The following is a 16,822-nucleotide window of genomic DNA, read 5'->3' on the forward strand; positions in this document are numbered from 1 at the left end:
TCGAGTATTATGATAAAAACCCTAGCTCAAAAGCAGCAATTCTGTTTTTAGACATGGAGAAAGCGTTCGATTCGATTAACTGGAACTTCATGATAATGGTATTAGAAAAGATGGAGGTAGGATCAAATTTCTTAACATGGATCAAAGAAATATATAAGTTGCAAACCACTCAAATTATCATAAATGGAGAATTAACGAATTTCTGCAAAATTTCAAAAGGTACTAGACAAGGGTGTCCCCTCTCACCATTGTTATTTATAACCATAATTGAAATTTTACTGAACAACATTAGAAATAATAAAGAAATAAAGGGACTCAAATGGAAAAAAATGGAATATAAAATCAGAGGATATGCAGACGATTTGGCGCTGATAGTAGAAGAACCGCTGGGAACCATACAGACAGCTTTTTCAGTTATCCAAGAATTTGGTAAATTTGCGGGTCTAAAATTAAACAGAACAAAATCAAACATTTTGACTCTAAATTTGAAAGAAGCCGATACAGTAAAACTGGAAAGTATAACAGGATGTCAAATATCTAAAGAAGTGAAATATTTAGGCGTTTTCCTTTCAAAAAAGAATTCGGAACTTTTTGATCTAAATTACTCTAATTTATGGAAGGAGATAAAGGAAGATCTCTCAAGATGGGGAAGATTACAGTTATCATTAATGGGTCGAATAGAAACTATAAAAATGGCTGTATTACCAAAACTCCTGTTCTTGTTTCAAAATCTTCCAATAATTCAAAACGAAAGAGTTTTCAAAATTTGGGAGAAAGAAATTTCGAAATATATTTGGCAAGGGAAAAAACCTAGAATTAAATGGAAAATTATGAAAGAAGCCAAGGAAAGAGGTGGAGTCGGGATTCCAGACTTGAGGTTATATTACTATGCGTGTACTATGATATGGCTAATTCCCTGGATTAGAATATCAGATAAACCACTGTTAAATCTAGAAGGATTTAATAAACTATATGGATGGCATGGATATCTATGGTATAAGAGAGTCGAGGTGAACCGTCAGTTTGAAGACCATGCCATCAGGAAATCATTAATAAACGTTTGGAAGAAAGTAAAACAAACATTCTATAATCAAGTGCCTACTTGGTTGTCACCCCAGGAGGCTTAGAACATAACTCTTCCCTTAGAATCCACCACTCCTCTAAAATATAAAGAGTTAATTAAATGGCAGAACAACAGACCTTTATTGAAATCTAGCATGGAGTTGGCTGAGGAAGGTATTAATTGCCCATGGTTCCCTTATTTGCAGTTAAAGGAAAAGTTCTTGGTGGATGGAAAACAATATGGGTTTATGATCAAAAATAATGAATTGGATGAAATTATTTTTAAACCAGAGAAAGGTATGATTTCTAAATTATATAAACTATTTCTTTTTAGAGAGATGGAACAAGAAACTATTAAGGAATGCACAATAAAATGGGCAAGAAACATAGGTCACACTATAAATTTAAATGCATGGGAAAGAGTATGGGGAAGAGATCTTAAAATAACTCTGTCTATGGACATGAAGGAGAATTTATACAAGATGGTGCATCGCTGGTATTTAACCCCATGTAAACTGGCAAGAATCAACAAAGGAAAGGAAGGAAGATGCTGGAAATGTATGGCTAATCAAGGAACATTTTATCATATGTGGTGGCTATGTCCCAAAGCAAAAACATTTTGGAGGAAAATACATATGATAATATCAAAAGTGCTTAAAAGACAAATAAAATTTGAACCTGAATTATTTCTTTTGAATATGGTGGAAAGTAAAGAGGACAGGAAACATTTAAAATTTATCCTCTATTTAGTAACAGCAGCAAGGATGGTTTACGCGCAGAAATGGAAAGATAAAGAAGTTCCTTCCTTAGATGAGTGGCTTATGAAAAGTCAGGAAATGTTAGAATTGGATAAACTTACAATGTATTTAAGAGGGAAATGGATAGACGACTCTGAGGATGATTGGACCCGGCTTAAAGAATTTTGTAACAAAATTTGGATATAAGATCTTGTATTAGTAGCCCTTTGGATCTCTCAGAAAGAATATATGAAAAAACAGCTGTAGGCATTAAATAACAACAAAATTTTATTTATATATGCGACCTTTCTTGTATACTAAGTATGATCTATTATATGTTCCAACTATAAACAACAACTCCAAGTATTGTAGTAAGAGATGTAAGAGGTATGATATAACATACCTGTAACAAATCACAAACCAATATTAACCAAAAGTCGGTAACGACCACCAGTAGTAAGAATACAATTATAATATTGCTCGAGATACAAGTCAAGCAAAAAATAATAATAATAACTGTTTAAGGGTGGGAGGGAGGGAAGGGAAAGGGTAAGGTGATTTGGGATGTAATAAAAAATATTAAAATTGTAAGGTACATAGAAAACTTGTTAACAATCGGAGAAGTAATTATATACGAAAATGCATTATGACTAGGATCTTAGTATATAGTTTATGTAATATTAGAATTATCTTTAAGCCCTGTACATAACAATGGATTACTGTTGTATCTTTAAAAAATAAATTTAAAAAAAAATAAAATAAAAAAAAAGTAGAAGACATGCAAAAAAATTTGCTGTTTTTTTTAAAAAAATGTTAATATAAATGCATGTTCTTTTTTCAGAGGCTTCTATAGACAATTGCCGCCCTTGCCCGCCGCTTGCCCCCCTTGCCTGCCACTTGCCCCCCCTTGCCTGCCTCCTCCTGATAGGCCAAAGGCTCCGGTGGCAATCGACAGCAGGACCGGCCAGGGGCCGGTCCCAAGGCCTTGCCGGGCCGCATCCGGCCCGCGGGCCGCAGGTTGCCTACCCCTGGTATAGAGCCATTGTACTGTCTATTCTCCTTTATGGATCTGAAACATGGGGCACCTATCGCCAACACCTACAACTCGTCGAACGCTTTCATCAGCGCTGTTTACGCACAATTCTAAATATACATTGGACTGACTATGTGACAAATGTTCCTGTCCTTGAGCAAGCAGGGATCACCAGCATTGAGGCCATGCTATTGAGGATGTAGCTGTGCTGGGCAGGACACGTTTCTAGGATGAAGGACCATCACCTCCCCAAAATAGTATTCTACGGTGAACTCATCATGGGTCAGCGTAAGAGGGGCGCCTCAAAGAAGAGATACAAGGACTCCCTGAAACAACATCTCAGGCTCGGCCAAATTGATCACCAACGATGGTCCGCCCTGGCCTCGCATCGGGAGGCATGGAGATGCACTATCCATGATGCTGCAGCCTTTTTTGAAAGCTCACGCCGAATGAGTCTCGAAGAGAAATGACAGCCCAGAAAGAACCACAACCCGGAAACATCACCCAAGGAGACTTTCTGCTGTGCTTTCTGCAACCAGACTTGTTTATCTCAGATTGGCCTTTTTAGTCATCAACGCGCTTGTAGAAAGCGCGGGATGAGTCCTTCCTGAATCTTTGTTCACGAAGTAAAGCCAGAGAGAGAGCCTCTGCCAAAGAGTGCTGTTGCCCCACAGAACTACAAACCCCAGTATTCTGTAGGCTAGAGCTATGACAGTTAGGTGGTGTCAAACTACACTATTTCTGCAATGTAGATGCACTGTCATTGGAGGTCTATAGCCATACTAGTTATAGATCATAAAGTTGCTGGCCATTGATTAGTCAGAATTAGATATTTCCCTTCTCTATTTCTTGCTATTTCATGCTGCAATCTTCACACATATTTATTTATAGATAATTGATATATCTAGATGGATAGATAGATATAAATTATTGGTATGGATAATTGGTTAGCCTCAGTTAATGTCTCTAATATTAAGGAAACCTCACATGCACTTAAAGCTGCATGGCCAAATCTTGATTGTAACAAATGTTTCAGTTGTAGATATTGGCATTTAACTGATAAGAGTAATTTAAACTGCTCTTGCAAAATTGAAAAAGGTATAAACCCACCATCAACACCAAGCATCTGATGTAAAGTAACAATCCCATTATTAGCTCACACTTGCCATAAAAATGTTTCCTTACCATTTCCTTTTGAAATCTGGATTTCCTCATAAACTCACTTTGGCATAAGCATATGGGTCAAATTGCAGTTGGTGAGACAATATTTGGCACACAGTTCTAAATGCTGAAAATGTTGGCAAAACACTGTCCTTGTGAGAACTACCATCCATTTATAATAGGAGTGCCAGAATTGAAGACTCCAAGACTAATCATGGTGGATTACTTAATTGAAGTGGATATGTCGAAATATTAACATAAGATAACAGATATGGTATGTAAGGTGATCTGGGAGGCTGAACCCTCCTCTTAGATTAAAATTTGCATTCTAGAAGGAGATTGATTGATTGATTGATTGATGATTTACGGTATTTATACCCCACTCTTCAGCCCTAATGGTTCTGAGCAGCTTAGAGATAGTTATTCAGATGTTTCCCTGCCCTCAGGCTTATAATCTAAAAATGAGATGGGCCCCAGCTCTACTAAACAATGCATGTAGTTTTTAAAAACACTTGCAAGGTATAAGTAGAGGAATTCCATTAACAATATTAACAACATTAACAATTCTATGCATAACATCAATTTTAATCACATTTGCCTTACCCCACAGAGTCATCTCTAAATCTTGGGCAATATGTTTACTTATATTAAGATTAATCATCTGAGAAGTCCCTAGGAATAATTATATCCAAACAAGTAATAGAATTTGGGCAGTATTGAAACTGCCATGCTTTAAATATGCTGGAGTTGTCTTGTCTCCTACTAGCAATATTTCTAACTTGGACCAATTGATTGAATAGAACAAAAAACTGGAACGCATGTATTCACGGTAGAAGAGATAAAGGAAACTAAGTCCCACATGGTGTTAGTCCAAAAACTTTATTATGGGCTTTTTAAGATAATAAAGTTTGCGGACCATCAACAGCATGCAGAATTTCATTTCCTTCATCCCAATTAATTGAATACCCAGATATTTTACTGAAATTATTAACCAACTGCATCAAAACAGGTATCTGTTGCTGGGGATTTGAAATGAACAGCAATAGTTCATCTGCAAAAAGGACATTTTCAAATTCTAAGTCAGGGGTAGGCAACCTGCGGCCCGTGGGCCGGATGCGGCCCGGCGAGGCCTTGGGACCGGCCCCAGCCCGGTCCTGCCGCCGATTGCCGCCGGGGCCTTTGGAGGGCAATTGTCTATAGAAGCCTCAGAAACATGCATTTATATTAACATTTTTTAAAAAATCAGCAAATTTTTTTGCGTGTCCTCCATTTTTTTAAAAAAAGTGTCTTCCATTTGAAAATTTTGCCCTACATTTGTCCTGGTTTATTTATATATTTATTTTTTTAAAAAATTATTTAATTATTTATTTTTTGGCTTCGGCCCCCCAGTTGTGTGAGGGACAGCAACCCGGCCCCCAGCTCAAAAAGGTTGCCTACCCCTGTTCTAACTGGACAATCCACAAATCCATTGATCCTTGAAAGTTGACTGATAGGACATGCTAAAGGTTCTAAGGACAAGTCCGGTATTAAAGGAAATGATGGACATCCCTGCCTTGTGTCCTATTCCAATGTTTTGTAAAAGAAGAAAAATGAATTAATGAATTAAAGAGCATTGGTCATAACCTGTGCTCTTGGTTCAAATATATAAAAAAATATCCATTTAAAAAATATTTTACAAAACCCAAAATTAGCCAATACTGTGAAAATAAATGGACAGTAAGTTTTATCAAAGGCCTTCTCATCATCTAAAGAAATAATGGCTTGCTGATCAATTCTGAGTTTCAAATAGAGCCACAACCAAATATTACCAGCTCCCTGCCTGTGTTTGATAACACCTACTAGTCAAGACTTACCAAACATGGAATGACTTTTTGAAATCTGTTAGATAAAATAGCTGTCAACATTTTGATATCAACATTAAGTAAAGATTTATAAAGTGATAGTCACAACAGCCAGTATAATTCACAGAATTTAACCACCATATTTGTGGATGATTTCGTTTGTTGTTGCTTTGTCCCTTCAAGTTGTTTCCAACTTATGGTGACCCTAAGGCAAACCCTATCATGGGGTTTTCTTGGCAAGTTTCTTCACAGGGGGTTTGCCTTTGCCTTCCTCTGAAAGAGTGTAACTTTCTCAAGGTCACCCAGTGGATTTCCATGGTCTAGCCAGAATTGATTATCAAGGTCTCTCAACCAAGGGCCTAAAGAGAGTTAAATGTTTATCAGATTTTTCCTTTAGTTATAAATAGCTTAGTATAGAATCTACCTTTCCCCAGTCGACCAGCCTCTGGGTGTTTTGGACTCTCAGTTCTCAATTCCAACTGCCTCATCCAGCAGCGACAGTGGTCAGAGTAATGACAGCTGTAGTCCAGAACATATGTAGGGCACCAGGCTGAGAACACCAGTCTAGTAAGTACTCTGCCCAAAGGAGAAAAAGAAGCTGACTTTACAGAATTATAAAGAAAGGAAAGCCATGACTATTAACTATGTGGTGATGCAGTTTATTCCTCCATTACCAGTTTGTCACACTAAATGTGCTGAAAGCATACGGAAATGTCTTCGTGCTTAGAATTGCTTAATAGGATGATATTCACAGTGATGAAGTCAGCAGTTCCCAACAAACATCTTTTAAAAAAAAATCAAGATGCAGAGGCAAATGGGAAATTGTTTTTAAAGTATAGTCTTACATTTGAAGAAAGTTAGGTGTGCTTTTGTATTAGGTATGTGTTACATTGCAATCTCCTTTTCAAAGGCAATGGCATGTATATTGCGGGAAATAAACATTTAGAAGCAAGTAGAAGAGGTTGAGGACATGTCTCTGCAGTCATTCTTGAATTGGTATTTGGTCTGAGCACCAAGGTCACATCTAACTGTTTTCTTTCGAGTTAACTTTGGTTTCTTTTGCATCCTCTCTAGGAAATGTAGCCCAAACATGTGCAAAGCATATCATGCACACTTGGGAATAGGATAGTTTTACTCTCCTGCTACATAGTGGCAAAAATAGCAGGGGAAGAGTGGAGATGATTGGGATAAGGAAGTATGAATGCTGGGAAATATAAGAATACTAGATTTTCAATTATGAAATATTGGAAAGTATGTAGTTTGTAGCTGTTCTTAGTATAGAATGCTTTCACCTACATATTCCAAAACTTGTTAAAGTCTGTGGTCAATCTATATTTTATACCACCATGCGCTTTAATGGAAATATCCTGTCGCCATTTATTCCCCAAACTTTCTTTTCACCTAACCAAGTTGTTTCAGTTACATAGTTTTTAGCAAAACTTGCAACCTCTGCAAGCTTTTGGATTTACCTTCTGTAACTTTGTAAACATATGATGTAGGTGAATAAAATATATAAGCTTTGCTGTAATATTTTCAGAAACTTGTCATCTTAAAGAAAACATTCTTAATGGGATTAATAGTCTTTTAACTAAACATCTTAATTAGAATTAATAGGTAAGCATTACAGATTCCTAATTAATCATAGGGAATGGAATTAGATAAAAGCAGGCATATTACTAGAACTAAAAATAGCACAACAGCAACATGCTGCTGCTGCAATAATGTTTAATGTTAAAATGTTATGCCTGTAATGTGATATGGATTTAATTAACCACTGAGTTAAATGCATGGATCTTTGGAGCACAGTATATTTTCTGCTAGTATTTACCATGGTGGTTTCTTGCTAAATCAACATTATAATCCTGCTTTCATTTCCCACCAGATGATGAAACACGCCTGGGATAATTATAAACATTACGCATGGGGATTAAATGAACTGAAACCCATATCGAAACAAGGACACTCAAGCAATTTATTTGGTAAGTAATATGTGCTTTTGTGCTTAGTGACATCAGTTGATTTACTGCTCTGAAGTAAAAGATTACATTAGAAACATGTGTGCTCTTAACCAGATGTTATGACACGTGGCTATCTTTAAATGGTTGATTATTGGGGGGAAATGAAAGCAGCATTACTTTGTCACTATTTTGTCCTTCAGATACAGGAAATAACATGCCTGCAGCACCAATGGAATGCTGTAGTCTTCCATTCTTTATTTCTACGATTTTTGTTCTATAGCTGTGAAACCTTGAATCCCGTGATTGAGGTAAAATAACAAATAAAAGCTATAAAAACATTATGTGTTGATGGTGAAATTCTGTGAAATTGGAAAATTGTTAACACCTTTTCATACACTTAAAAAGCAAGGACAAACAAGTTTGTGCACTGGGGGAGAGGGTGATGCACAGATGGGCAATACATCCAGACTGGCGCAAAAGGTGGAGCAAACTTTTGACTTCTTTAGAACTCTTCATTTGTCTAATCCTTTGACAGTTATGTTCTGCTTCTTTAATACTTTAAAAAGTTGACTATCTGCAGTTTTCCAGTAGATGATAGTTTTCTGTAGAAATTTACTGACTATTTGAAGAAACTTTATTGATATATGTTTATTAAAAAACAACAAAACAGTTTGCGTGTGTGTGTGTGTGTGTGTGTGTGTGTATATATATATATATATATTCACTCACATCTCTTTTGCCCTTACAATAGAAGAGTCCTATTTTTTCGGTCACCTTCTCTCTACCTTCATCCATCCAAAAATCCAAAGTGGAAATCTGCTCTTGGGTCATATCTCTTTTTAAAAAAAATTATATAATTTTTAGACACTTGACACTTCTATAGTCTAGATAACTGCTACAAGTCTTTTTACTCACCAGCCTGTTCTCCCCAATGGTGGGACATATAGACAAGACCAGTGATACACAGTTTCTAAATCACTCACCAGACTGCAGATCCATCATCACATTTTCCAGTGACTGTAGTCTCTAATCAGAGCTGTCCCATTTAGAGATTGCATTACTGTAGTCTAATGAGGATATAATTAAGGCATTAAACACTATGGTCTAGTCCACTTTCTCTAGGAAGGAACAGAACTGGTGTACCAACCAGTGCCAGTCAAATGCATGTCTGACCACCACAATCATGAGGTCTTCCACCTTCTATAAGCTGGGTCCAAAAGCATTATTAAGTCATCTACTCTTTTCAAAGGAAATGCAACCAGAACATATATTAATTCCAGTGCCATATTGTCTTCTGCATCATCACTTGTTTTGTCTGGATTGTACCTCAGTTTGTCTGCCAACATCCTATACTTCACTGCCTCTAGACAACAATTCAAGACCTCCACATCCTCTTTGACATCCATTTCAAAAGATACAGCTGGATATCATCAATATATTGATGAAACTGTGTTCCAAAAAAAAACCCCCTCTGGATAAATTTACACAGCAGCTTCATGTAGATGTTAAAAATAATAGAGAGTCAGTATCAACCCATTGACTAATGGCCATAAAAAATTCCCCTCGCCTTCTTGGAATGTGTAGACAAGAATGAGAGAAACAGCTTCAGAACAGTGACCCAACTTTCATATCAGCCAGAAGGCCTAGAGAGCTACCATGATTGATGGTGCTGAATACTGCCGTGAGGTCCTGCAAAATCAACAGGAATATACTCCCTCTGCCTAGTTTCCTGCATTAGTCGTTTACCAAGGCTGTTTCTGTTCAATAAGCAGATTTGAACCCAAATGGTAATGGCTTCAAGTAATCAGTTTTCATCCAAGAAAACTTGGAGTTGTCCTTCATTATTTGTCCTTAGAACTTACTTTTAAAAAGATCATTGGAAATTGGCAGAACAGGATTGTAGTACTATAGGAGTTGCATCTATCATTTCAAGTTTGAAGCATCAGATTGGATGAGGTTTGCAAAATAAATTGACTATATGTAGCAACATATAGTCTAGTAGATAATCATTTTTGCAGGTATTCCATTATAGAAAATAAGATTCATGGTAGCACATATCAGATGCTATGATTACTAATTGATTTCAGGGCTTAATTACTTTTGTAGTGGCTTTTGATTTTACCCACAGAAATAATAGTAAAAAAAAGTTCTTTCTTGAAGCAAATGTATGTCAAATGTACACAACCTCTTTGCTTCCCATTAGCATGTCTCTGCTGAAGTAAACCAGAAACAGTTTTAGAATGCTATCCAAACTGGAAGCCCTGCCTTTCTTGCTCCTTTTGTAAACCAGAATTATATATCAGTTTATTCTATCATTCCTATCTTGTTTCGTATTGGCAAACCAAGACACCCCCCCCCCAAAAAAAAAAACTGGTCTGGATTATTTAAATTCATGCAGGTGGAAGGAGTAAAGCTGGAGGGAAAGAGCTGCATGTACCAGCACACAGCTAGTTCATGATTTTCCAAAAGTGTTCAGAATTTTAGCTTACAATTTTTTGCTAAGATAAGCTTCAGACAAATGAATATAGTCTGATTATGTTGACTTCACTACAAGGACATGAAATCAAATTGCAGTTACTATAGCAGCCTTACAGTTTGTTACTATGAGGGGGTGCTGAAAAGTTCTTGGCCTGAAGAGAATGATCTACATGAAACTTAAAAGCTATTCCACATATTCACCCCTAAATTTTACACACTTGGCATGTTGTTGCTCAAGTTTCTTTAACCTTTCCCCCCCCCCCAAAAAACACTGCTCTGCTGCTACTGCTATCACCTCTGAATCATTTGGAAATGTCCTTCCTTTCAAACTCTTCTTAAGGATTGGAAATACAAAATAGTCAGATGGAGCAAGATTTGGTGAGTTAGGTGGGTGGTCATAGAATCTTCGAGTTGGAAAAAACCTCAAAGGTTGTCCAGTCCAACCCCCCTGCCATTCAGGAACACATAATCAAAGCACCCCCGACAGATGGCCATCCAGCCTCTGTTTAGAAACTTCCAAAGAAGGAGACTCCACTACACTCTGAGGGAGTATGTTCCGATGTTGAACAGCAATTACTGTCAGGAAGTTCCTCCTAATGTTCAGGTAGAATGTCTTTTCCTGTAGCTTGCAATCATTGTTCCAAGTTCTAGTGTCTGGAGCAGCAGAAAACAAGCTTGCTCCATCCTCAATGTGACATCCCTTCAACTACTTAAACAGGACTGTCATATCACCTCATAATCGTCTCTTCTCCAGGCTAAATACACCAAACTTGCTAAGTCACTCCTCAAAGGGCATGGTTTCCATACCCTTCACCATTTTGGTCACCCTCTTCTGGGCATGCTGCAGTTGTCAACATCGTTTTTAGTTGTGGTGCCCAGAACTGAACACAATATTCCAGGTGAGGTCTGACCAAAGCGGAATAGAGTGGCACTTTTACTTCCCTCACTCTAGACACTATATTTCTATTGATGCAGCCTAGAATTGCCTTGACCTTTTTAGCTGCCATATCACACTGTTGACTCATGTTCAACTTGTAGTCTACCAGGACCCCTCTCAGATAATGGTCTATGAACTCAAACCCCATATTCTTCAAAACATCCATCGTCTTGCCAGCCCTGAGAGCAAGTGCACTATCCTGCAACTTGGGAGCCCCTTTCCACAGCTTCCCTTGCCATTTTTCCTTCAATGTCTACTTTAATCAGCACAGCAACTTTGAGTAGTAGTCTGCATTAATAATTTGGATCCTCTGAAGTTAGTCATCAAAATACTTACCTTATCCCAAAAAACTGTGGCCGTAACCATTCCTGCTACTGTTTGAATCTTTAATTTTTTGGGCCATGGTGAACTGAAGTGCCACTGCTACAAGGACTGTTGCTTTGTCTCCAGATCATCGTGATGTAACTATTGTGATGTAATTACTGACGAATCGTACCAAAGATTTATCATGAGATCACTCAAAATGCCTGACAACTTTACCAATTAGGAACCAGTCTGATTCTCCATATTCACAGTAGCCTCTTGTCCTAGGCATAGATTTCTCATCAGGACTATCAAATGTCGTGGCACTCCCATGTCTTTAAGCAGTCAAAAGCTTTGCTATAGTCTGTAAAGCACAGAGCTATGTTACTGCAAATTGGCAGTTTATAATACAAAAGGACACTCTTTCAAACTACAGTGACAAAATTACACTTAGATTTTGGGAAGTGGGTCACACTGAGAACTTTTCAGCATCCCTCTTAGATTATTGCAAGTAACAGGTCTCCAAGGAAAGCAATTTTTGGGGGGGAGGGGGAGTGCACACTCCCACTCATGTCAACTTGCTTGCTCTTACATGTAATGCCAATCTTCCTCGTACTATGCTGTACAGTGTGGCTTATATGGCCTGGGGCTGTTTAGCACAAGCTGAACATCTCTATTCTGTTTACTTGCTTTTAGAGACATTTAAAAATCGGATCCTTTACTAAGTGAATTGTCCTGCTGGAATTGTAAACTGACATTTTGTATTTATAGCTTATGCTGATTTAATATGATAAAACTATTTTAAATTCAATAACACTTCCTTCTGGCAGCTTAATTAGTTCTAAGATTTATTGGTAAATCAAATAACTTTATCCTATTTGTGCTCTATTCATTGTAAATTGAATTACCCTCTTTTGTCCTATAAATGATGCTATGTCAAATAGCATGTTGGTCTCTTAAAGGACTTTGTTTTTGTATCAGAATATTTAGAAGGAATATGATGTAAGATTTATGTGTCTGATCAAAATGAAGACCAAAATGAAGGTATTTACCCTCACAAGATACCTAGTATATAAATGGTTAGCTATGCATTTCTCTAGTTCCCTCTCATTGACTGCAACAACAAGTCATTTTATCCAGTACAGAAAAACAAACAGCAGTTCTGTTTGATTTAGAGAAATAATGGCTTACACTTGGAACAAATGCAGAGTCCAATGCAATGAAAGTTTATTAGAAAGTAAGTTAGTGAGAGTTATCTTCCAAGTGTACATTGAGTTGTTCTTATATTATCCATGACAAACTGTGTCTTTTTTTACTGGAATTGCAACTTTTTATATATTTTATTCAATGTGCACAAATTACAACCCTTTATTTAAGACTTTAGAATAGCCCTCCCTTCATCCTCCATCTGGAGGGGGAAGGAGGCAGGCTAGCTCCACCAGGCCTGCCTGGAAGAAGAAGAGCCCTCCCTTCATCCTCCATCTGGAGGGGGAGGGAGGCAGGCTAGCTCCACCAGGCCTGCCTGGAAGAAGACGAGGCCTCCCTTCATCCACCATCTTGAGGGAGAGAGAGGCAGGCTAGTTCCACCAAGCCTGCCTGGAAGAAGAAGAGCCCTCCCTCCGGTTCATCTTCCTTGGTCCAGGCCTCAGAGGGAGAGAAGAATGCTGGACCTGATCCCCCCACCACCACCATTCCCTTCTCCTTTTGTGTCGTGTCTTTTTAGATTGTAAGCCTGAGGGCAGGGAACTGTCTATTATCCCCTCTGTTGTAAACAGCTCGGATTCCCAGTGATTGGGCGGTATATAAATAAATCCTATTATTATTATTATTATTATTATTATTTAGAATTGCTAAACATACTAGACCATATATATTTCCTGTAGGTGTTGGACTTACTTGGCAATTTAACATTCAGTGATTGAGAGTTTATTCAGTTCTTCATTTATCCAAGTTCAGTTTATTGAAACCTTCCATAGTATATAATGTGCCCCTCACTTTCTTATATTTAATTTCAATAAGTGGAGAGAAAAGAATGTGGTTTATATAGGGCATAATCTGGAATGTCCAATATTTGTGTTTTTATAACCAAGGGAAAGGTCATTTATGCTGATTAATGTGGACTTGCTTCAAGATATTTCTATATATGTCAATCGGAGGCATTCTAGGTGGATAATGCTTTCATAAAACCACAATTCCCTTCTAGAGCTACCACATACTTGCATTGTCTGAAAAGTATTTTTGTACGAAAATGCAATATTGTTCATAGCTAGCGCCTTCTATTGTTAATAGATAAACAGGTGTATCTTCATAGGTAAGGGTTGTGTTAGGGCTTACTAAAGGCAAAAATCATAAGGATGTACAATATGGGTCAGAATTGAAATATTGTACCTTTAAAATCACTGATTAAGTCCACTTTCTTGTCACAGTAGATACAAAACCATAGCAATATATTAACATTTAAAATAAATGAATATTACAGTTCAAACATTAGAGAACAGAATTAAACAAGAATTTAAAATCCAGCATGGATAACTTGAATAGTGCAGAATATGAACAAAGGAACATACTTATAGAAGGGAATTGCAAGTGGCTGAGAGTAAAGGATGTAGTTTATATGAGAAAATGATGCTCTAAACAGTATATAAAAGAATCCCAGATAGTATTCTTTTGTGGAAATTAGTTCAGCAACAGCATGGAATTTGAAGTTCATTTGCATTTCAGTTGTAATTAATGATATACAGCAGATTATATAGAAATTGATTCAGCAGACTATCATGACAACAGCTAGTAAGGAATTACATCAGTAATTGTTTCAATGGCTATTTTCAGGCAATATTCAAGGAGCAACAATTGTTGATGCATTGGATACACTATATATCATGGAAATGAAAGATGAATTCCAAGAAGCCAAAGAGTGGGTGGAGAAAAATCTAGATTTCAATGTGGTGAGTATTAGTCTTTATGGACTTTTGTATGGGGCATATATTACTATGACTATGACTAAATTTCTATTTCAAAACATAAATCTCAGAAAGAGCAAACGTGGTAAAGTGATTAGGACAATGGAGCCTGTGTACCTGCAGGCTTTAGATATGTTAATTTGACCACCAGTAGATTGCCACACACCATGTTATGCAATGGCAGTGATGTGCATTCAAATTGTCACCCTTGAAGAATATGGGGTGCGATCATCTGTGGTTTTGGCATATGTGGAGGGGCCTGAACCAAACCCCTCTCAATACGAAGAGTGCACTGTATTCCCTATATACAGTTGGCCCACAGTATCTGTGGACTTGCCATCCATGATTTCAAACATCTACAAACGGCAAGGCCATCTTGTCCCCAATGGTGGCACATGCAGGTGGTCATGCTGCCATTAAGAACAGCTCCCATTGTCCCATGATGGCATATGTACATGACTGCACTGCTAATAATAACAATAATAATAAGAACAACATTTTATTTTTATCCCAGCTCTCCCATAGGATCAAGGCAGCTTACAACAGTAATAAAACTTTATAATATAAAATACATACAATTCATATAATATAAAATATAAATCGCACTAACCTTTCCTACCTTACATGCACAACAATAATTTCAACATGACAATAATAAAATACCTTTTAAATCATTAAAACACTTATTAAAACAGTCAGGGACAGGAGAAATAGGACATCTTAGGGTATCAACAGGATGGTCTATATCAGAGAGGAGACCGAATGCATTATTCAGGGAAGGTCTGTCAGAAAAGATCCGTTTTGACAGCTTTTTTGAAGCTAACTAGATTGCCAATATGTCAGATCTCTTCCGACAGGCCATTCCATAATGTGGAAGCGGCTGATGAAAAGGCCCTCTGGGTAACCGCAGCCAACCTGATTTTTATTGGCTGCAGTAAATTTTTCCCAGAGGACCTAAGTGCGTGGAGTGAATTATATGGAAGAAGGCAATCCCTCAAATAAACTGGACCCAGGCCATGAAGGTCATCACCAACACCTTGTACTGTACTGTTTACCGGAAACTAATAGGCAACCAGTGAAGAGATTTCAAAATCGGTGTTATATGGTCACGTCTGGTTTTTCCATTGATCAATCTGGCCGGAATGTTTTGAACTAATTGAAGTTTCTGGACTAGGCACAAGGGTAGCCCCATGTAGAGCACATTACAGAAGTCAAGTTGTGAGGTTACCAGCGCAAGTACTACCGTTTCCAGATCCTCCAGCTCCAAGAAAAGATGCAGCTGGCGTATCAGCCGAAGTTGATAACAAGCTATTAAGACCTGTTGTCTCTAACATGGCCACGGCAGGGCAGCCACGTGCATGCACCACATTTGGAGTTCCGTTGTTCTTAATGGCAGTGTGGTTGTGTACATGCGCCACCATTGGGGACAACAGAACTTGAGCATCCACGTATATTGGTATTCATGGGGGGGGGTGTCCAGAACATTTCCCCCGCGGATACCAAGAGCCAACTATACATGTTGCTCCACTGTTCATATGAACAGAACATTCAACTAAATTCCCGACTACCTGATATAGAAATGAGCATCTGCATCCCATTTTTCTTGAGTACCTTTTTAGAATGTAAATCATATATACTATATAAGTGTTGGTCTCAGATTCTGAAAAATTGAAATAAAGTCCTGTTCTAGAGAAAGTGTGAATATAAAGCTGAAAAGTTGTGATCAGTTCATGTTAGGCCAAAGGCAGAAACTAATTGTTTAAAGTTGCAAAGTAGATGTATTTCAGTATTTTTCAGATTGTAACAATTAATTGCAGGAAATCCTTTGATGCAGAATTACAACTGGCATTACCTCGCTTAACTTATCTCTTTCCTGCATAATGTTTCTTGGAAACATAAATCTTTCTGCCAAAACTGTTTGTCATGTCACTATGGAATTACAATTTATAATAATCTAACTGTTGTATAAGAGTCTTTATGTGCTTAGTACTATGATCCTACATACATGTACAGTGGTACCCCGGGATACGAATTACCCAGCTTACGAATTTTTCGGGATACGAAAAAATCCCATAGGGATTTATTGTTTCGGCTTACGAAGGTTTTTTCGGGTTACGAAAAAACCCCGGCGCTGTTTTAAATGGAAAGGCCGCCACCGGAGGGCAGCAGAGAGCTATTTTTTCCATTAGCGCCTATGGCAATTCAGGTTACGAAGGTTTTTCGGGTTACGAAATTAGCCGCGGAACGAATTAATTTCGTAACCCGAGGTACCACTGTACTCAGAACTAGAGATGTAAAATTTTTGGAAATTTTGAAGTCATGGGGAAAAGGTTTTTTACTGGGGGGGGGGGG

The 16,822-nt window shown here is 37.7% G+C and overlaps 1 protein-coding gene across 1 annotated transcript in view; it reads left to right on the forward strand.

The window, feature by feature from the left end:
- MAN1A1 (mannosidase alpha class 1A member 1) overlaps positions 1-16,822 on the forward strand; it is a 79,553-nt gene that overhangs the window by 16,436 nt on the left and 46,295 nt on the right. Inside the window, exons 2-3 of the mRNA XM_042454093.1 lie at positions 7,717-7,813; positions 14,340-14,455. Coding sequence (XP_042310027.1) covers positions 7,717-7,813; positions 14,340-14,455 — 213 coding nt within the window. The remainder of the gene's footprint in view (positions 1-7,716; positions 7,814-14,339; positions 14,456-16,822) is intronic.

The sequence above is a fragment of the Sceloporus undulatus genome, chromosome 1, assembly GCF_019175285.1.
Source record: "Sceloporus undulatus isolate JIND9_A2432 ecotype Alabama chromosome 1, SceUnd_v1.1, whole genome shotgun sequence".
Lineage (NCBI taxonomy): Eukaryota > Metazoa > Chordata > Lepidosauria > Squamata > Phrynosomatidae > Sceloporus > Sceloporus undulatus.